The following is a 22,443-nucleotide window of genomic DNA, read 5'->3' as shown; positions in this document are numbered from 1 at the left end:
AACTAATAGGCAACCCCATTACATGATATTGGCTTGTGCAGAAACTGGATCAGGAAAGAAACTCCGCCACTTGCCTATAAATATTTGACTGTAGTACTTTGATCAAATATTTATGGCTTTGTATTCGTATTCCACCTCATATTTATTACTACTATTATCTTTTGGGTTTTTGTTTCCTCTTTCCTACAGTGCCCTTGTATTGGAGCAAATGTTTAGGTTGTCATTTATGATTTGATCTCTTATCACTAGACAGTAAAATTTAACGAAAGATAATGTTAGAAAAACCAAATCCTTTAAGTGAAATCCTAAACCAAATGAGATGGCTGATAAGTTGGCATAGCCATGTCACTAACCTAGATTTTAAAAACTCTTAATTACTTATTGAAAAAAATAATGATAATTATCCATTTGCATGTTTAACCATGTGGGACTCTTCTTCTTCCTCATCTCTCTCCTCTCCCGACTGCTCTCCCTCCTTTCTCTCTGCTCCCTTGTCCTTCTAGTACACCGACGTGATTGCCAACGACGATAAAATCATATCATCCTTCTTCTTCTTTTACAAATATAACCCTTATTTTTCAAATAAATCTGTCTTGAAAGTACTTCAATGGTTCAGGTGCTTTAATATGGACATTGGAGAATCCAGGAATCCCACAAATAACAACGAAATGGATGATCGAGTTAATTTTCTAAATGTAACTTAATGGAGTTGTGTAAAAGTTTAAAGTTTGGTAAATTTCTTATTGTCACTAATAACAGACATAGCTAACGATCGCTTGTTTTAAATGATTTAGAAAGTTTAGAGTCTTCAAATATTGATCTAGAAGAAAAATGTGACGATGAAGTAGTAACCAATGAGATCGAATTGGAGAAAAGAGCTAGTGTGCAATATCCCGAAGTTGGGATGGTTTTTGACAACTTAATGAGTTAGTTGCATGTTACAAAGAATATGGGAAGCAAGTAGGGTTTCTAGTGAAGATTAAATCATCAACAAAGGGAGACGATGAAGAACTTAAATATGTGACTATTTTATGTGGACGAGAAGGCACATCAAAAAGTAAATCAGGTAATGTGCTAAAGCCACATCCTACTACGAAAAGTGACTGCAAAGCTAAAGTAATTGCAGGCATATGTGAGGATGGAAAGTGGGGGACCAACTCTATCAATCTTGATCACAACCATGATATGAGTGCAACAAAAGGTCATTTTTTTAGATGTCACCGGACAATAAGTTCTGATATGAGAAGAAGGATTGACTTAAATGATAGAACCGGAATAAGAGTAAACGATTGCGTCTCGGGGAAGGCAATGTACCGCAATTCAAACATATTTTCTAAAGATGCAAGCTCAAAATTCAAAATTTTTCTATGCTATTGATTTAGATGAAGAATGTCAGTTAAGAAATGTCTTCTGGGCAGATGCAAGGAGTAGAGCAGCACACGAAGAATTTGGAGATGTTACATTTGACACAACATACTTAACGAATAAGTATAACATGTCATTTGCTCCATTTGTGGGCGGTGAATCATCATGGGCAATCGATCCTACTTGGATGTGGGCTGACTTCAAGTGAAGATGTGGATGCTTTTGTGTGGTTGTTTAAGTTCTAGCTTGCATATAGACCTGGTAAGGCTCCAAGTAGAATAATTACTGATCAAGATAAAGCAATGCAAAAATTTATTTCAATTGTTTTCCCATATACTAGACATCGTTGGTGTTTGTGGCACATAATGAGGATAAAAAAAAAGAAAAAAAAAGAAAAAGAGTTTATTTCAAGGTTTGACTTAACAAATATGAAGTTAGGTGCAATTGTCATAGGTTTGAGTTTAGAGGCATACTATTTCGGCATGCAATATATGTTTTGCTTCGCCACGACATTGACTTGATTCCAGAAAAATATATCATACAAAGATGAAGGATGTAAAGAGATGTCACACAAGGGTTCAAATTGGTTGTGATGATTGGAACACTACACTTGAAGCACAACGATGTCATAAGATGCAAAAGACTTTTAATGAGATTAAGGATGTAGTGTATGATTCTGATGATAAGTGCAGTATTGTGATGGTTTGGATGCACAACTTTAAATGAGAAACGCTTAAACATAGTGCTGTTTATAGGTGTACTGATAAACCAGCTCTAGAGTCACATATTGATAGGAACATTGAGAATTATATTGTTTCGATTCCAAATCCAAGTCAACGCATTCTTACTCCAATAGCAGTTCGAAGTAAAGGTTGCCACCATTTAAAATGAGGATGTCTCAGTTGGAGTTAACAGTTATGAAGAAAACAAGGAGTAAGAAGAAGAAAGAAGAGTGAAGAGTGAAAAGCAAAAGAAACCTCGTGGAAACAATAATCGAAGAAGGAAGAAAGTGAAGGTATGCAAGCAAATTTTCTATAATTTTTTTCTTTTTAACTTGTATAGTTGAATTAATACTCTATTTTGTTGAATTTTTCCTGCATGCTTTTGTAGGATTTGCAACCAATAGAATTTGATGAAACTTGCATAAAATTTGTGCACCCAATTCTAAAGTAGATATATCTAAAGCACAAGACAACATTGTTATGAAGGTATGACATGAATGTCTTGCATGTGATTGATTTTTTTTCTTTGTTAAAACTAATTATTGTTGCTAATAATTGTACAAAATACTCAAATAGGACATACAAGTCATCCAACGTCTCACAATAATCAGTTTCAGGTACTTAAAAGAAATTCAAGAAATTCATCCAAATGACTCATTTGTAAAGTGTTCTATTTCAAAACCCTCCATTCTTTAATCATGTTGTGTCCTTTTTCTTTTTACATTTAGGGTCATAAATACCAATGTTGGAGCAAAGGTTACAACATGTAGTGAATAGCAAGCTCTAATTCTAGAGGAATCGGTGGCGAACGTAAATGATGATTAGCAGCAAAAATTTCCACAAGTTCTTAATAGACTTTTGAGATGTTTTTCATGTTTTGGTTAATGTTTTGGCTCATGTTTGTGTTAGATCTTTTTTGAACTAGTACCGGCCATGATTGAACTCCTTTTTATATTAATTATTACTCTTATATTTCTTCTAAGAAAAAAGGTCATTCTGCTTATTAGCAATCGTTCCTACCTGAAATTTAAAAGCCCATGTTTCTTTAACGTGGGAGCTTGACTGTGACAGCCCGTTCCGAAAATTTTAAAACGTATGCGTGAAAAGATGATTTTGCCCCTAGTGTGAATTTTCGTTGTGTGGTTGTTTTTGAGCTTGGTGTGGCTGGTTTTGCACTGTGTCATTGACTCAATTATATTATTCCTACACAATTACGAACAATTGCCAAATTGCTGAATTACCAAATTGCTAAATGAATATAGGTTACACACAATTACAAACAATTACTAAATTGCTAAATAAATACAATTTGGCCATTTATTCCTTCAGTAATACATAATAAGTTACAAAGAAAATGTTTCTTTCAGCATAAAGACCAACATAGATAGCCTAGTTACAGATAGCACCACCATATTCTTTTGACTCCGTAATGAGATAGATCGGCACTACAAAATATAAGACATGACTATGTTATGGTTCTTTTCAGTCCACTACAAAATAAAAGAGACACCTCTTTACCTATAGCAAACACAAAAAGTCTTCTAGACCAATATCTAAAGACTCTAAACTTCCTAAATCAATTAAAATGGGTAATCGTTAGTTAAGTGTGTTATCAGTGACAATAAGAAAATTACCTGCCTTTAACTTTTTACACAACTCCATTAAGTTACAATTAGAAAATTAACTCGATCATCTATTTTGTTGTTATTTGTGGGGTTGCTGATTCTCCAATGTCCATATTAAAGCAATTAAACCATTGAAACAGTTTCAAGACACTTTCATTTGAAAAACAGCGGTTATACTTGAAAAAGAAGAAGAAAGATGATATGATCTTACCGTCGCCGGCAGTCACGTTGGTGGACTAGAGGAAGGAAAGAGCAGAGAGAAAGGAGGGAGAGCAGTTGGGAAAGAAGAAAGAGAGGAAGAAAAGTCCCCTACAGTTAAACGTGCAAATGGATAATTATCATTATACTTTTTAATAGTAATAAAGAGTTTTCAAAAGTTGGGTTCGTGACATGGCTATGCCAACTTATCAGCCACCTCATTTGGTTTAAGGGATTTGATCTCCCTAGTATTACTCTTTAAGTAAACCAGAAATCTCTCAATCATAAGAAAATCTTATAAAGATAAGGGTTTTATCACAAATAGTCCCTAAAATTGACCAATCCCATCAAGATAATCCTTGAAATTAAAAAATCGATCAATGTTGTCCCTCAATATGAGTGCTACAAATCATTTCAGTCCTTTTATTAGAAAACCATCAAATAATCTGTTAGTGTGTTGATGTAGCACATATAGATCATGAACCCAATTAAACAACGATACATGGATTATATAAAGTTTTTATTTTTAAGAATGATTCAAAATTCTAAAAACAATAAGGGTAAAGTTAGGGAGATTAAATATGTAGATTAAATTTTGTAAACTAACTAACTTCGAAGTTGATGATTCGATTATTACTTAAGTATTGATTATTGGCAACACATCATTTAGTTTATAAGTTGAGTCTCCATAACATTACCCCAACAATAAAGCTGAGTAAATAGAAAAAAATAAACAAAAATTTTGTCGTTCTGGCCCTTGTCATCTCTTGACTCTTTGGTTCCTTCCACTCATTTTGATCATTTGGATTGTAATCAAACAGATTCTCCCTCAAACATGGTCTCATCTTCTCCTGATGTTGACCAACATCAATGCAATTGAACAAAGGGGTGATGCTAGTATGTCATTAAAAGTTTAATCTCATTTTGTTATGTTTGCCGCTTTGAGTGAGTAGTGGTTGGGGAGAGATAGGAACGGTGGCCCCAAAGGGTGAATGGGGCTTACTGTTCCTTTTTCTAAAAGCTTTTCTTTTTTTTTTTCTTAAAAAAAAAAACGAACAAACTCATTTCATTTAAGAATTGAAAATTTAACAAATAAAACATAATCCACATGGTTCTTTTTAATTGGATATATGAGCTCATACATGTGATACACCTGCACATTAACATATTATTATACGAAATTCTAAAGAAAAGATTAATTGGTTCACCACATTCGAGGACAATATTGATTGATTTTCAATTTTAATGCCTATTTTGATGGGCTGGGTCAATTCCAATGACCATTTGTAATAAAAAAAAAAAACCCTAAATATAATGTATATTCTACATTCTAGACATACATTGTATCTAAACATATAATGTACCTAAATCACTAATATACTTAGGGTTGGAAAAAATTCCTGAAAATTCTGAACTCAATTGAAAAAATTTTTGATCCCAAACTAAAAAAGTCCCAACCGAAATTCTCGAAATTTTCGGGACTGCTTATTCAATTTTTAGGGTTACCAGCTGGAACAATCCCGGTAATGCTCTAATTGTTTCTAGCTAATATGGTTGAAAGGGTTTCACAGTGATAAGGATGGTTTGATAAGAATTACACAATGGGAAGTGTCCTTATTGATCACTATTGTTTACAGTATAAAACTAGGGTCCCTGCTCTTTCATTTGACAGACAAACTTAAGAAACTCAATCCCTATAAATTAAGCCTTGCATATAGTGAGTGGCAAGCTGCAGAGAATCCTAACCCTAGCAAAAATGACTTCATTAGGTCAGTGGTTATATTGATACTATGAAGTTCAATTCCGTTGTTCATATACTTGTATTATATACTTACATTTGGAATCAAAGCTTTCACATACCTCTTAACCCTATGTCGAAAGCATCAAGAACAATTTTCTGTTGTGCAGTTTGTAGACTAACTGCATATTATCAGGGAAATTCATATTTGAACATTTGATAGCTAAAGCCATCCTTGTTCATGCATGTATTTCGTTAAATATGTATATCAATATTGGAACTGGAAATCAAAACATGGACACTGCTCATCTAAACAATTTTGGTTATCCATGTTTTGAATTCAAGTGGCAGATCACTTCATAAACTAATGCATAAAGCCAACTATTTTCAAGCCACAAAGGTTTGCAATTATGGTTGCTAAATTTCATACTTTAACACTGAAAGTGTTGTGATTAATAAAAATCATTCACAAATTTCATCAATCCAATGATGTTGAGTCTGTGATATATGGTTTGGGGATTAAGGCTTAAAACTTTGCATATGATTTGGGGAATAAAGCTTAAAACTTTGCATATCATGTGCTTCTCAAACTATGAATGCTAGCTTTGTGAATCTCAAACAATTTCATCTCTCACTGGTGTCAATTACAAGAAATGGAAACAAGACCTAGAGATCGTATTGGACGTCATGGATATGAATTTGGCACTGAAGGATTGATGAAACCCATATGCTTGTAGATTATAGCACATCAAACTAGAAATCAAAATATGAGAAATGGCACAAGTCATACAAGATTTCCCTAATGATTATCAAGAGGACCATGACTAATATAATTCGTGGAGGTTTTCCTAATGCAACCAATGTTAAAGAATTCCTAAAACAATGGAAGACAAGTACAAGGAATAGGAAAAGACCAAAACAAGTAATCTGATGAACTCCTTGACAACTATGAGGTATAATGGTGTTGGAAGTGTTCATGAATGTCCTAATGGAGGTATAATGGTGCTGGAAACTGAAAGCCATAGAGGTATCTATATATGAGACTTTTTTTATGCATATTTATTAGAAATTCACTGTCTAATAGCTATACACAACTTTCTTATAATGCACTGCGTGAAAAAAGGGATATGAATGAGTTAATCTCAATTTGTGTAAGTGGGGAAGTGAGAATGAAAAGGGAAATGGCTGAATAGGAGGAGCTTGAGTCAAAACCCTCAAACCTTATGTTGCCAAAAAGAATTCTACCAAAAGAGCTACATCTCCTAAAAAGGATTTTCAAACCTATTAAACCATCGATTTTCTAATATTATTTCTATAAGAAGGTAGGTCATTTCAAGAGAAATTGTCCAAAATACAAAGCTTGACATGCAAAACAAAAGGCAAAGAAAGGTAAAAATGTTTTTGCTTGTTTTGAGTCTAATTTAATTGGTGGATTGATTCAAGCGCTTTTATTCATGTTACAAATTAATTGCATGACTTCACAACAAAGAACACCAAATAAGGATAAAGTCAAAGTTTCAATTGGCAATGGAAGAAGAGTTTAAGTCAAGGCTCTAGGGAATATTTGGTTAGAGTTAGAATTTTGTTTTTGTTTGGAATTAGAAAATGTCGTTTATGTACCTTTTATTGGCTTCAACATTTGTTACAAGTCCTCTGACATTGGTACTGGTTTTCTTTGTGATGGAATGTTTTAATTTAAACTAAGAATGAGATTGTTTTCAATGTTGAAAAATGAGTTGCAAAATCACAAGAGTGTCCAAACCTTTGGCATAAAAGAATTGGCCACATCTCAAAACCAATAATGACACTTTTGATCAAAAATGAAATTTCGCTCCTTAAACTTCGATGATTTCAATTGTTGTGTAGAATGTATTAAGGAAAAAATGACTAATAATAGAAAAGAAGGATCAACAAATTCACACAAATATTTGTGGCCCACAAACCATTGAAGGAAACAAGTATTTCATAACCTTCATTGTTTACTTTTCAAGATTTTGTTTCATCTATTTAATTCCAGAAAATCAAGTCCCTTTCAAGTTTTCAAAATTTATAAAACTGAAGTTGAAAATCAATTGGAAAGAAAAATCAAAGTTGTTAGGTTTGATAAGGGTTGAGAGTACTATGGTATTTACAATCAAAATTGGTAGTCATTCTAGACCCTTTGCTTTATTCTTGCAAGCTAATGGAATTGTAGCTTAGTATACTACACCTAGTACACCTAAGCAAAACAAGTTTGCAGAGAGAAGAAATAAAACTTTGATGGACATGGTGAGAAGCATGATTTGCAGTGTAAAATTACCAAGTTGTTTATTGGGAGAAACAATGAAAAATTGCCAATTATATTCTCAATAGGGCGCCTATAAAGTTAGTGGAAAACATACCTTGAGTTATGGACTGGAAGGCAGCCTAGTCTGAACCATTAACGACCAGAAATTATACTACTTATTTTGCCCGAAAAATTACATTTTTCTTATAATACGTTGGATTTAAATGAAAGGATGTACATGTTTTTGTGCCTTTATGGCTAGGGAAAATAGATGACTGAATTGCAATATTATTGGCTTGCATAAAGACTTGTCAGGCTCCATTTTAATCTTGGGAATTATTTGTCATCTTGTTAAGCCCCAGTACTAAAAGGGTAAACTTATTCTTAATTAAACTTTTATCCAGGTTTGCCATTTTGTCCAAAAAGGAGCGGTTGACTTGTCAATAAATTTGGGAAACAAACTTTGGCATGTGACTACCACATTAAAGGGATGGTTTTTCTTCCACTCGAACCGACAGAAGAAAAAAAGGCTTGCATTTGTTTTATCTCATTTTTATGGAGTCACAATCGACATACAGTAGCAGCAGAGCAAGTGATTTCAACTGAGAAAAAATTAGAGAAAGATGGTGAAAAACCAATTCAAATTAGTTTCTAATTCGTGGGTTTTTGACAAGAGCACAAATTCGGGATATTTGGTTCCACAGTCATTTCGATTACAGGGGAGATATTTCTATTTTCAAATATGATGGAAGTCAAGCAAGGAGATGCTATTGTCATTCATTATCAAGCAAAGAGTTGAAGAAGTCGTCTAATAGAAATCAGCGAAGGTGATTTAATGTACAAAATGGCCATTAAGGAATTCAAGAGCTTATCATCATCTATTTTTTATCTATAAAATTGGCTATTGTTGGTTACGGAAAATGAAAAGAAACGGCTAGACAATAAATTGGGCTTTTGGAGAATTCAAAGAAGGAACCTGATCATAATTGGTTTTGAGAATTCAAAGATAATAAATCAAATGCACTTTCAATCCCCATTTTGAATATAATCTACAACATAGAGATGATAACCCAATTCACCAAAAAGCTCAAGAAGCTGGAAAAAATTGCCCAATCCATTTCTTCAATTGGGTTCAAATTTTCAACATACCTAACTCATGATCTTTGCAATTCTTGCCAAAAACCCAATCAGATTGATTTATTTTCAAATGATTCGACCAATACCCAAAAAAAAAAAAAACAAACCAGTAGTGAGTAGTGTTCTTTAGGCAGGGGAGATGGCGCAATGCAAAAAAAAAAAAAACTAGATTAATTTTTTTTTTTTTTCAGATCTGAAAATTGACAAACCCTATATTTTAATTAAAAGAAAAAAATTATAATCAATTGCAAAATTAGGGAGAATAATAACCAAATTCAGTCAATTGAAAGAAAATTGCAAGAAAAATAGAAGGAGGGTAGAAGGGAGTGAAGACGAAGAAGAAAGATTGCAAGAAAAATAGAAGGAGAAGCGTCGACCAAAGGGGAGGAGGAGGAGGAGGAGGAGGAGGAGAAGGAGGAGGAGGAGGAGGAGGAGAAGGAGGAGGGCACAACAACCTAGGATTCAGATGAGAGAGCAAGCGATGCAAGAGGGAAGGAGATAGCGAGAGGGGCGAGTTTTCTACCCAACTAAATAATCCCGTGGTTTTGGGATGTATGGTTAAACGGGTGTCAGCCGAATGAAATAAGTTGGGTCGGACTATTAATTTGGTGACTATTTAATACATACGGACACCAAACATCCGATTCCGTATCATTAGTCCTATCTGGTGTGTTATACAGCGTACCAAACGAGGTCTTAGGGTTTCTTATAATGCTAGAGTCCGTGCTTTCTCACTTGACACGCAAACCAAAGAAACTTAAGCCTTGCATATAGTGGTTATATTGGTACTGTGAAATTGAATTCCGTTGGTCATATACTTGTATTATATACTTACATTATCTTATTGTTGAATTTATATGAGTAGGGATGAGTATGTTTATTTAAAAATTACCAACAATTATATTCACGTCTTTAGCCAGAAGGCTCGTCATAAAAAGAATTTCTTAAACCATGCACGAGTCAATACCAATAAGAACCAAGTACAGAACCTTGTTGGGAGGAAAAAATAAGAGGGGGGAAAGTAAAACTGGTTATTCGCACATTGCAGGGGAGGATTGACTACAAATTACAATGCATATTTACTTGTACAAAACATGAATTAAAGAAAACCCTTCTCTTTGTAGGATTGAACAGCGCCATCAAACATTTCACCAAGGCCGCATTTGAATTCGAATCCAGTATTCAACAGTTTCTTTGAAGAGACCTTAGTTCTTTTGTAACCTTTGACCTCCTTTAAGTAACTGAAAACGGAAAATGAAGAAGAAACAAAATTACAAGAGAGGGTTAATATATAGGCCTCAACATATTTGACAACATAAAGGAGACCATATTATGTTAATAAAAATAAGTTTTGCTAGAATAAGTAGTTCATGTGTGGACAAGTGGCCACTTATCCGTTAACTAGTTTTAAACTGGTTGTGAGGCCTATTTCAATCAAGTTGTAAATGACTTGGATATGTTGTGAAAAACCCTTGACAATTAACTTACGACATATGAATAACTGATTCTAACATTTTTTTTTACAACAATATAGTTAGAGAACAAATAAGTAATCTCACTTTGGTATTTGTATTTGAAGTTCGGGGTATCTTGGAGGAAGAAATTCATATAATTCATGAATCGATGTTTGCACTGACGAACAAATGTACCTTCCTTTTGCATTAGGGTACTCCAGAAGATAGATATGTGCACTTGCTACATCATCTATGTGTACCATATATGTGTTAATAAGATACTTACATAGATCCTGGTTACCTACATAGGTCAAAATATTGCAAAATTAACAAAACACACAAACAAAAAAAAAAAAAAACGATTGAAGATCTCATACTAGAATACTGAATTTGTTCACGAAATACTATGTCAATGCACATTTTCATTAATATACTGTCTAATAGTAAATATGGTTTAAAATAAACCCATACTTCAAATATTGATGCGTTCGTCATTTTGATGAACAAAATTTGTTAAAAGACTTGATATCTCTCGTGATGCTGCCAGAATTTAGCGCTATTAGAAAAGAGTACCTATCAAACATGACACGACAAATGGTTCTTTGTTTCCAAATTAGATACAGCAGATAGAAAAATTCTAGAATTTACATTCTTGAAATTAATAATTAGATCCATGTGAAAAAAAATTAAGAGAATATATAACCGGACAAATCTGAGCCACTCAAAAGATAAGAAAAAGCATAGATTGAAACTATAGTAGAAAGATTGTCAAAAATGGAATGAACTATTAAGCTGCATGTGTGTGGCCAAATATCATTAACAAAAGCATATAGTTTAAGAGAAAAGTACCAGAAATGGGAGCCATTCCCATGTAAACCGAAGAAGGAATATTTGGACAAATGAAGGGTCCAACAACTATGGGAAGAATCACAGTGACAACATCCAATCCATGTTTTTCTGCAAACTCCAAAGCCGTCTTCTCCACCAGAGTCTTAGAAACCAAGTAAGAAGAGCCTACAAGACCGCTGCTTTTGCAGATATCGATCTCACTCCATGTATTTTCATCAGTTTCACTTAAACCCTTGCTGTTGAATAATATTGCTGCCAAACTAGAAGTGTAAACGACGCGTTTCACAGTCTTGGAGTTCAGGGATGCCTTCAAAATACCTAGGGTTCCTTCTAGGGCTCTCTTGGTCACAGTTTCCTCTGGCTCTTTGTTATCAATATCCATAGGGTGAGCAACGTGGAAGACTCCGGTGCAGCCTTGGATGGCCTCATCAAAAGTCTCAGGTTGGTTGAGATCTGCATGGAAGATTTGGAGTCTGTCCGATGCTCCTGGTAGGGTTGTTAGGTAGCTGATATCTCTCTTGCTTTCAGCTGCCACATTATAATGGTAGAAGTATATAAACATGAGCTCATGTAATTATATGTTAAAAGGCCACAAGGGAAATCTATAGAAAAAAGAAAAATGAGGAAAGATTAAGTTGATAAAGAAATTGAACAATTAGGACTAATATTCCACTGAATTTAGTAACAACCGGAATGATGTTGGATTAGTTCTCACACATATAAACTACTGATACCATTCATTCACACATAAATTGATAACATTCATTGATAGATAATTGCCGTCGTACTTTCAATGCATGCTTAATAACACGATAGAACTATGCCATACAATTGAAACGAATTGGAAATGCGTGGATAAAAACAAGATGTGTGTGTGTGTATGTGTTTAGAATGTTTCACCAGCGGAACCTTGAAGTCCACTGGCCACACACAGATGAAAGTTGGTCCTTCTAACCACCAATTGATAGAAATAAACCGCCCCAAAATGTTGTTCTTTAACTTATATCCGTACCTCACAAATTTTTGTGCGGCTCACTAAATGACAAAAAAAAACTTTACTATTTAGCTCAAATTTACTATTGATTTGCATTAAGCAGGGAAAATCATATTGCAAAACAGTATAGACAGGTTATAACTTGTAACATTATTCTAATCTCCCAGTAACATTCGAACTTTGAAATTTTATACTTAAATATATATTGGTTGAATTTTTAACGCCCCACATAGACAAAATTTTGAGTTCGCTGCGCTGGGATGTTTTTATGTTTGTCTAGTCCCGATCATGTTAGGCCATCTCCAACCGAAGGGTTCAGAGGATCAGAGGGCCTAAAATAACCCGAAAACCGTCCCCAACTGTGGGCTAAGCCAGAGGGCTCATGGACCTCACGGAATTTGAAAGGGCCAAAGGGCCAACCGGCTGGCCCAATCCAGCCAGCCCCGGGCTGGGCCAGAAATTCTAGCATTCCTATCAGATATAATCGACAGGAATTCTAGGCCAAATTTCAAATGCAACGGCTAGTTGACGTCAACTAGCCGTTATTTTTTAATTTTTTTTAACACAATTTTTTTTATAACTTCTATTTTTTTTCTATAACTTCTATTTTACAAATTTTTTAATATTTTTGCTAAATTATATATATATTTTTTCCTATAACTTCTATTTTACAAAATTTGTTTCATATTTTTATCCTATAACTTCTTTACAAAATTTGTTTCATATATTTTTTAAATTCTATTTTTTCCTATAACTTCCTAAGCCATTAGACAACATTAAATTAAATTAAGTAACATGAAACAATATTAAACAATATGAATTTAGCCGTTGGATTTGAATTTAAGTTGTAGCTTTTAAATAATAAATTATGTTTAGCCCTCGGTTGGAGACGATTTTTTGTGACAAGGCTAAAATGAGCCCTATGACCCTTTGACCCTCGATTGGAGATGGAGGCAAATATGATCTTGTACTGTTCATTAAAATATTAATATCTTGGAAAATCAGAGGGCTAAAACGAGCCCTCTGGCCAACATTCGATTGGAGATGGCCTTAAATTATGAGATCAAACAATTGCAATAGTAACGTATAAAGCATTGATTAAGAATTACAATAAACTTATATGTTCAGATATAGCTTCTAGGTAGAAAACTGAAGTGACACGTCAACTAGAATTTCATACATATCTTCTAACTAAATTGATCATTATCATCAAAGCTCAACAACAGTCAACATAACTACAAAACCATAGAATTTGTTGGTCGTCTGATCTGAGTTACCTGCAGGATTGAATCTAACCGTAGCTCGAACGGAGTAACCACGCTGAAGAAGCCTCATAATCAGCCAAGAAGCGACATATCCTGTTCCACCAGTTACACAAACTATTCCCCTACCCTCTTCCATCTCTCTCTCTCTCTCTCTCTCTCTCTCTCTCTCTCTCTCTAGATCTCTATATGTGTGGTTTGGCTAATTAATCAGGATCATGGAAGCTTAAATACAAGATAATTGATTAGTTTGCGATATTTAAGGGTCAATAGTTTGTGAGTTTGTCATTACAGCTAGTTCTTGCACATTCTTTGCGTTTCTTCAGGAGGCAATGAATTTGACATATGATAAGGTTACGTAATTTACGATTTTAAATTCTCTACCCTATATACATATACAAACAACCACGACATAGACGAATTGAATACACCCCTTTTTCAGTCCTTATGTCTCCATGTTTCTGTTGACGTTCTAAATTAATGTTCATTTTTATACATATAAAAATCTATAGCCGCTGGCTTCGGCTTCGAGCCGGTGGCAGCTCCTCTCCCCCTTCTCTTAGCCTTCCTCATCCTCTTCTCCTGGATTATTGCCGAGCTATTTTTTGTTTTAGTATTGCCGTTTATAAGTGTCCCCTTGGTGAAGTTGTGAGCCTCTCCTAGTGGTATCTTGATTTTGTGTTCGTGTGTTATCGTCTCCTTTTAGGTCTACTTCGTTGTTTATGTTAGCTTCGTTGATGGTGTTGAGCAACAAACTCATGGTGGTATAGATATATACTAGTTGGTTCTTTGTCAGTTCTTCTTCGGAGTCAATAATGGTTGTTGTCAAAGAATGTCCTCCTATTCATTACATACAATTTTTGTGCGCAGAATATGTGCCAAAACATGAAGTGTTTGATTTTTTCATGAGTAATGGAGTTCCTAAAGATTTGAAGTTTCATCTCAATCTCGAAGTTTAGGTGTGGATGACTTAGATGCGTTCCTTTGCTTATTCTATGGTTTATCTTGCTCTCAAATTCACTAATACAGTGATAACTAGTTTGACCATGTTGCCCTTTTATATTTTTTTTTGAGTCCCTTTAGATTGAGAATCTCTTAAATTTAACCCATAATATTTTCTTAATGCTTGTATCAACATTATAATTTAAACTACATTATTGCTAACCTATTGTGAGGTTAAACTCACCTCTCTTCTTTATTGTAAAAAATATTGTTTGTTAAAAAAAAAAAAAATATATATATATATATATATATATTAAACCGTTATCGTTTTGCCTAAAAAAATTGAGGTTGATGTATTACTACTTATATTAATGCAACTATTAATTTATTTATCTAATTCTAACTGTATATGAAAAACATATTACACATCATTTGAAGCTGTTCGATATTAGTTTAATAATATACAGCCGATCACGAGGATAACTAACGTTGCCTTGTATTTTATATAACGCACTATATCATGTCAACGAATTGTTGGTTTTTATATTAGAAATATAGTACGATAAATAATCCAAAGTGTAACACGACAACCAGAGTTCTAATTTATTTTGCAATCCATCCTTTTCCTTAGATCATTTGGTTGAGTACTCATCGCAATAATTTGCTTGTATATGCAAGATGCCTTGTATAATCAATTAGTCCATACTTCCTAACAACTTCTTAAAATTGTGAAAACACAGTCAAAACGTATTATTTTTAAGAACATTTCCTTCAATTTATGACTTAGGGAAAGAATTTCGCTTATGTCAATTAATGGAAATGACTTAAATTTTATGAAAAGAAGAAAAGTTTAATATAATAAAAAATAAATAAAAAACTAACAAATGAAAAGGACTGATGAAAAGGGACTGATGAAAAGTTCTCAGAAGCCTTGTGCAACAAGACGAGCTTTGTAACGCACAATTTCGTTCTTCTCATTACGCTTTCGAACGAAAACCCATTTGTAGCCAACGGGCTTCACATGTGGAGGAGTAAGAGCTACAGGTCCAAACACCTTACGTTTTGCAAGCGAATCGTGTTCAACTTGGATTGCTTATTTCCAGTTTGACCAATCAGTTCTATGTCGACATTCATCAATGGAACGTGATTCAATGTCATTGCTTAATATGATGTCAGTAGCTACTGCAAATGCTAATGCATCGTCGACAATCATCTCATTTCTACGCCACATATCATCTAAGCTAGCATAATAGACCGAAATCTCACCATTCTCGGGAGGAGGATTCGTCTCTTCAAGGACGCTTCCATAATCTAGAATTTCCTCATGAGTTGGATAGAATGAGTAAGCGATAGTCGGATTCACGGTAGCCTCTTCGGGCCTTGTACCGTGGTTTTCCTCTTCCAGGGGTGTGAATCATTTGAAACAAGGGGTCTGCCACGCTTTTGTGTAGGGGCAGATGATTGGCTAGCTGCTAATGTACGTGGCTCACTAAATTGGTGTCTCGGGCTTCCAGTATGGCAGTCTGTCGTACATTTGGTACATCCATCTTTGCAGGTGTATTCATAGCTTGAATATGTGATCTTATCACGCGCGCTAGATCAATGAAAGCATCTGGCATGCTATGAGCTATGCTTTGAAGATCTAATATGCGTTACACTTCAGTTTCAGACTGAGCGGTGTGGGGATCTAAATGAGACAAAGTGGGAGTCGTCCACAATAATTCATTTCGTTCTTTAGGAATGTTGACATTCTTATCTCCATCTAACGACGGGAAGATTGTCTCATAAAAGTGACAATCCGCAAAACGAGCGGTAAACAAATGGCCTGTCAAAGGTTCTAAGTAACAAATAATTGAAGAAGAATCATATCCGACATAGATTCTTATCCTTCGCTGAGGCCTCATTTCTGTACGTAAGGGCTGCGAGATCGGCACATATACCGCAAAACCAAAAATCCGCAACAGGCTTTAGGCGGACCAACTTTGCTGCGTGCAATATTGCATGGCCCCAAGCAGTGGTTGGGAGCTTGGTACTTATGACCAACGATTGAGCAATCATTTGTAATCGCTTTCTACCAGGCCGTTCTGGGTGTGAACATGAGGTACTGAATGTTCAACTTCAACCCCAACCGACATGCAATAGGCATCAAAAGTTTTAGATGTGAATTCTCCAGCAGTATCCAATCGAATAGATTTGATCAGGTAATCAGAGTGGTGAGCCCTGAGCTTGATAAATTGAGCCAACAATTTGGAGAATGCAGCATTCCTTATGGACAACAAGCACACATGTGACCAACGTGTGGAAGCGTCAACCAAAACCATAAAGTATCTAAATGGTCTGTAGGGAGGGTGAATCGGTCCACAAATGTCCCCCTGAATCCGTTGTAGAAAAATGGGAGGATTCGAACGAATCTTGTCATAAGAAGGCTTAATAATAAGTTTTCCCATTGAACATGTTTGACATGCAATTCCTTGGATCGAACCTAAACTTCGGGTTAGTTGATGCCCATGTAATTTCACGCATCGCTATTCGTCCAGGATGTCCCAAACGATCATGCCAAAGTGCAATTTCATGCGCAGTCCAAGTAGTAGGGCCAGCCACATAGTGGTATTCAATGGGGTGTATAGTCGTAGTATACAGACCACTCGGGTTATGATCCATCTTCTCTAGAATAAGCTTCTAGCCATATTCGTAGGAAGTTATGCACAAAAATTCAATTTCATTTCTACATGGGTTTCAGCGTGGTAATTGTTATCTCTAATGTCCTTGAAACTTAGCAACGTTCTTTCGGAACATGGAGAATAGAGTGCCTCATCAATGGTTAAGATTGTACCATTAAACAACATTATACGTGCCTTACCGTATCCTTCTATCAGGTTGGATGGGCCTGAGAGGGTTCTTAGAGGTGCATTCTTATGTATGAAGTTAGTGAAATATATGCGTTCACGCAAAACAATATGTGTTGTTGCACTATCTGCCAAATAACTAACTAGTCGTACCTAGAATGAATAATTAATTTGAATCGGTCACATGCATAAAAGTTCGTAAAAACAAATATCAATTCAAAGTAATTTCATTTATTCAAGGATGGTAATTAATTAAAACTTAATATCCAAAAACAAATCACCAACTAATAATCCAAATATAAAGGAAACTTGTTCAAAAATCAACCAAAAAACAAGGGGGGTTCGGCCACTTAGTGGAATTCGGCCCCAAATGTATTATTTCTACTAAAAGATAAGTCTATGTCTAAGATTCTAATATTCCATAGGGGTGGTATCCTCTTGAAAGTCCGAAACCTCCATCTTTGTAGTCTTCGATTCGTCCACTTGCATGAAGTTTGATTCAAACTTCTTATGACAATAATGATATTCATCTACAACTTCCTTGGGAGCTCAGCAAACACGAAACCAATGGTCATTTGAACCACAGCGATAACACATGTCCACATCCATGGTTTCAGTGCTTTGCCCTTATTCTTGAAGTTCGGGGCCTTGGGAGCAAGGTTTGAGGGCTTTTGGGCTTTGTTTCCTCCCTTAGATGGGCCTTGGCTCTATTGACCTTGGTGGGATGGCTTCTGGTCGCCCTTACCACGCCTCTTTTGGTGTTTTGGGCCGTGGTTTATGCTATAATGTGCTTCATGCACAATAGTCGCCCCAGTAGGTCGAGTTTGATGATTCTTCATCAACAGCTGGTTCTGCTTTTCAACAAGAAGTAAAACAGAGATCATATCCAAGAACTTACTGAACTTCTAAGCTCTATATTGTTGCTGCAAGACAATATTAGAAGCAGATAAGGTCGAATAGGTCTTTTCCAGGAGATCCTATTCAATCAAAGTTTCATTGCAAAACTTGAGAAGTGATCGGATTCGACAAACTTCATAATTATATTCATTCACAAACTTAAAGTCTTGGAAGCATAAGTGTTGCCATTCGTGTCTTGCTTCAGGCAAGAATATGTCCTTTTGGTGATCAAAGCGATAAGCCAAAGCAACCCATAATGCATGTGGATCCTCCTTAGCAAGATACTCAATTTCAGAGCGTTATGGATATGTCTTCGGATGAAGATCATAGCAGTGACTTTTTCAGCTTCGCCAACATGCTCGTTTGTTACTTCTTTAATAGCAGGATGCAAGTTCTTTGCAGTGAGGTGGAGCTTCACATCTTGAACCCACTTAAGGTAGTTCCTTCCAGAGACCTCCAAAGCGGTGAAGTCGAGTTTGTTCAAATTCGACATGTTCCTATCACAAAAGAGATGGACAAGATGTGGTTAGTGTAATGGAGAAAAAATTAATCCATTCACGTAAGAGTGGAACGTATAGGTTCTAATAGACATGTATTGGTTTAATTTTGCATGAAAAACTTCGGGTTTTCATAGGTGATGTTTTTAAGTGAAAACTTCAGGTTTTCAAACAAGACATGTTTATAAGAAACTTAGGGTTTCAAAATAATTATGAACTTCAAGTTCATATATTCCTGCAGGCAAACACAAATATATATGCAAACAAATATGCAAAAATAGAATGTTTAGGTTTATAATTATAATTGAATTGATTTATTTGGACTTTGGGTCAAATTAAAGTGTGGGTGAAAAAATATAAAACCCATTGGGCCTAAAATAATTAGGCGAATAAAACTCAGAGCCCAACAAAAAAATGAAGCCACGGGTGGCTAAAAAAAACTGTGCCATGTATACCAGGGCCAAGAATTGGGCTGGGGGTCTCGAGTAGGGCTGCAGGCCCATAGTGAGTACTGGGTAGGGATTGGGCTGCTACAGGCAGACCCAAAAAAAAAACTAAAAAATTTTTTTTTTTTTTTCCTTTCGGGCAAGTCGCTTTAGACGAGCCCAAAAAAAATTCACTTTTTATTTTTATTTTTTATTATACAGGCCGTGAGAAACTATTTGGGTCGAGGGAGCTCCAAAGCCTAATGGGCTGAAGCAGTATACCAAAAAATAAAAAAAAAGAGGCCAAGCCCTGTGGCTTGGGGCAAGCAAGGAACCGATGGCTCCTGGCTTCGGCTCGGCGCAAGCTGCAAGCTTGGCAGTATGTGGGAGACAATAGGAGCCCAAAAGGCTTAACTATGTGTGCAACGTGTGGCCCATCACCATGGATGGGGTAAGGCAAGAACGGGTTCAAAGAACCTTAACTATTCTAATCGCAAAATTTTTTTATTTTTTATAATTCAATTATATGCATATTCAAAACAATAATATGTTAATTTAATTCAATGTGATGCATATACAAATATATTTGATTCAATTCATAGCAAATATCAAATTCACATAATTCAACAATTATGATTAAAAGGCATACACAATTTATGTAAAATATAAAATACGTAAAACATAAAGTTGGGTCATGCATCATGGTGAATGTTCCTGCTATTAGGGCTGTAAAAATATCGAGATAAAAACCGTTGTTTTGAAAGAACTTGATTGCGTGATGATATGGATGAATTGGTTTGATGCAAAAAAATTCCTCAACGTCAGATTCCTATGCGCAGCGGTAGGAGCATGCTGATAACGTGTTGTGGTCTATTTTATCTGACAAGGAAAGAGAAGGCCGGCGGCAAAGAGAAGAGAGAGAGATGTGTGTGTTGAATTGTAGGGGAATGTGTGTGTTGTTATCCCTCCTATATTGTGCCTTTATTTATAGTAGTAAAGGGAGAGAAGATATTCCTTCATCCCCAAGGAATACAAGATACAATAGGAAATGGTAACTAGAATCAAATCTAATCTAGGATTTACATAATCATACTTAAACTAGGAATGTTTACAACAAATTTAGTAATTTTATAGCCCTAAAAATACTGTAATAATTATATATATATATATATATATATTAATTTAACAATTTTATACTCCTAAAAACTATAATAATTATATATATATATATATATATATATTAAATTTAAAAAATTGGTGACCATTGGGTCGGCTAAGATTTAATCTCAACCGTCCATTGTGCATTAGGTTGGAGGCTATCTTTCTCTTCTCTTTCATTCACTTTGATTTCTCTAGTCCAGACTTACTCTTGTGCCGTCTCCTTAATCTGCATCTCTCGCTCATCCTCCTCCGTTCACTTTCTTCAACTTGACTCCGACAACCACAAGAAAGCCACATATAGGCAAGCACAAGCTAAAGTTATGAATTTTGTATATTTTTTCAAAAACTAGTGATTTGGGGTTTTCATTAAAATTAAAACTAATGGCTAGTTTCTGGGGTTTTCTGATTTTGGAGATTCTAGAGTTTCTTGGTTGGGGCATGTTTGCAAACATTCAAAAAACCCAACGATCGAGCAAGCGTGCTTCGCGTTGGCTTCGCAAGCTTGAAAATCACAAAAGGACGAGGCATAAATAGAACCAAGCATTGGAATTTAGGAGTATAGATGTAGTTATGTAAATTAACTTTATTATGTCATGCCATTTAGTCGTATTGTAAGCCGTAAGGTGAGATTCATTATTTAATTTCATATATATATATATATATATATATATATATATATTGGGGATATGTTATCGAGGGACTGGAGAGGTTATATATTATATATATTGGGGATATGTTATCAGGGGACTAGGGAGGTTAGAATTCAAGTGCCTGTGAGGCAAGCAACGACAGAGTGGTGACGTGCCCCACCTATTTTGAGAAAGGCTTCACAACCTTGAAAACAAAAACTCTTTCATTTTGCATATCTTTGCACATTTAATATTTTGTAATAGACTAGTAATGTATGGATGCTTTTTTATTAAGCTCTTATTTTCGAGTGTGAATGTAGTATTTAAACAACAAATGTGTTTTTATGTTTTAAAGTAATATTTATGTGGCAATGTGTGGTATGTGCAAATGTAAGAAAAAATATATATTTTTCTTAATGGGTCATAACGGGTCAGGTCACTTTACCTGTTGGGTAAAGTGATCCAACCTGTTAAGGACCCGTTAAGATAATGAGTGTGACACGACACGACCCGTTAAGATAACAGGTGTTATGCAAAAACAACACGAACACGACAAACACGATTCATTTGTCAGACCTACAAGTATAAGGCAAATCAAGCCTCAGTTTCAAGGTCTTAAGTCCAAGAGGCCATCTTTCCTTGGAAGGTTCACTGGATGCAATGGAACTTGATCTTAAATGGCTATTTTTTTTTTTTTTTTTGACTTAATTAATTGGCGTTTTAAGTTTTCAAGTGTATCTATTAATACGTTTTCATAATAAATATGAAGATTCCGAGTGCATTAGAACATTTATTTTGATTTTGGCACCTTATAAAGAATTTGTTAATGTTTTTTCACGCACACTCTCTCTCCCTTCCGCACTATTTTTTAAATTGAACACTAACTATGTCTAGAACCGAACATTGACTATTTCTTAAAATGAATATTAGTACTATTACTATTTATTAAACTAAACATTGACTATTTTTAGAAGTGAACACAGGTACTGTCATTGTTGAGAAAGAGAGAGAATGTGGGTGAGGTTGGAACAAAATAACAAAATTTAGTTTGTACGAAATTACATTGTTGCTCATAATTTTATTTTGTGATAGAAGATCAAATTGTCTTTTCACCATTTTCTTGGTTGACAAAGAAAACTTTATTTATAGGTAATTTAGATTTATCCAATCATATGGACTGTGGCATGCAGACATACATAATACGATAATCTTGGTACTTTTGAAGACGTTCCAAAAATTTACTTTCTCAATTGTTCACTCACATCATAAACTAAAACAAAATTTGTAAAACATAACAACCTGCACTTGTTGTAGAAAGTAGAAACTCCGATGCCCAATTTTACAGGCCATAACTTTCGGTTGTTGTGAGGATCGTTGCTAATTTATAAAAATTGTATGACAAGATTTTCAAAGAGTTATCCTAAATCAAAGGGTCA

The 22,443-nt window shown here is 34.9% G+C and overlaps 1 protein-coding gene across 1 annotated transcript; it reads right to left on the bottom strand.

Annotated features, from left to right (window-relative positions):
* Positions 1-10,065: 10,065 nt before the first annotated feature.
* Positions 10,066-13,923, bottom strand: BEN1 (NAD(P)-binding Rossmann-fold superfamily protein). The gene is made up of 4 exons (XM_068486507.2): positions 13,626-13,923; positions 11,355-11,882; positions 10,611-10,806; positions 10,066-10,292 (listed from the first exon to the last, which is right to left on the bottom strand). The coding sequence occupies exons 1-4, from the start codon at positions 13,747-13,749 to the stop codon at positions 10,151-10,153; spliced, it is 990 nt and encodes a 329-aa protein (XP_068342608.2). The 5' UTR covers positions 13,750-13,923; the 3' UTR covers positions 10,066-10,150.
* Between the last annotated feature and the right edge of the window lie 8,520 nt (positions 13,924-22,443).

The sequence above is a fragment of the Pyrus communis genome, chromosome 2, assembly GCF_041283825.1.
Source record: "Pyrus communis isolate YQ-2024b chromosome 2, ASM4128382v1, whole genome shotgun sequence".
Taxonomy (NCBI): domain Eukaryota; kingdom Viridiplantae; phylum Streptophyta; class Magnoliopsida; order Rosales; family Rosaceae; genus Pyrus; species Pyrus communis.
The sequence above is the reverse complement of the archived record's forward strand: the minus strand, read 5'-3'. Positions and strand labels throughout refer to the sequence as shown.

Coding starts and splice junctions, on each gene's coding strand:
- BEN1 (XM_068486507.2), bottom strand. CDS start 13,749: ATGGAAGAGGGTAGGGGAATAGTTTGTGTAACTGGTGGAACAGGATAT. Junction 10,807..11,354: donor GGGAATGGCTCCCATTTCTG/GTACTTTTCTCT, acceptor TGACCTATGTAG/GTAACCAGGATCTATGTAAG. Junction 10,293..10,610: donor CTTCAAATACAAATACCAAA/GTGAGATTACTT, acceptor TTCCGTTTTCAG/TTACTTAAAGGAGGTCAAAG.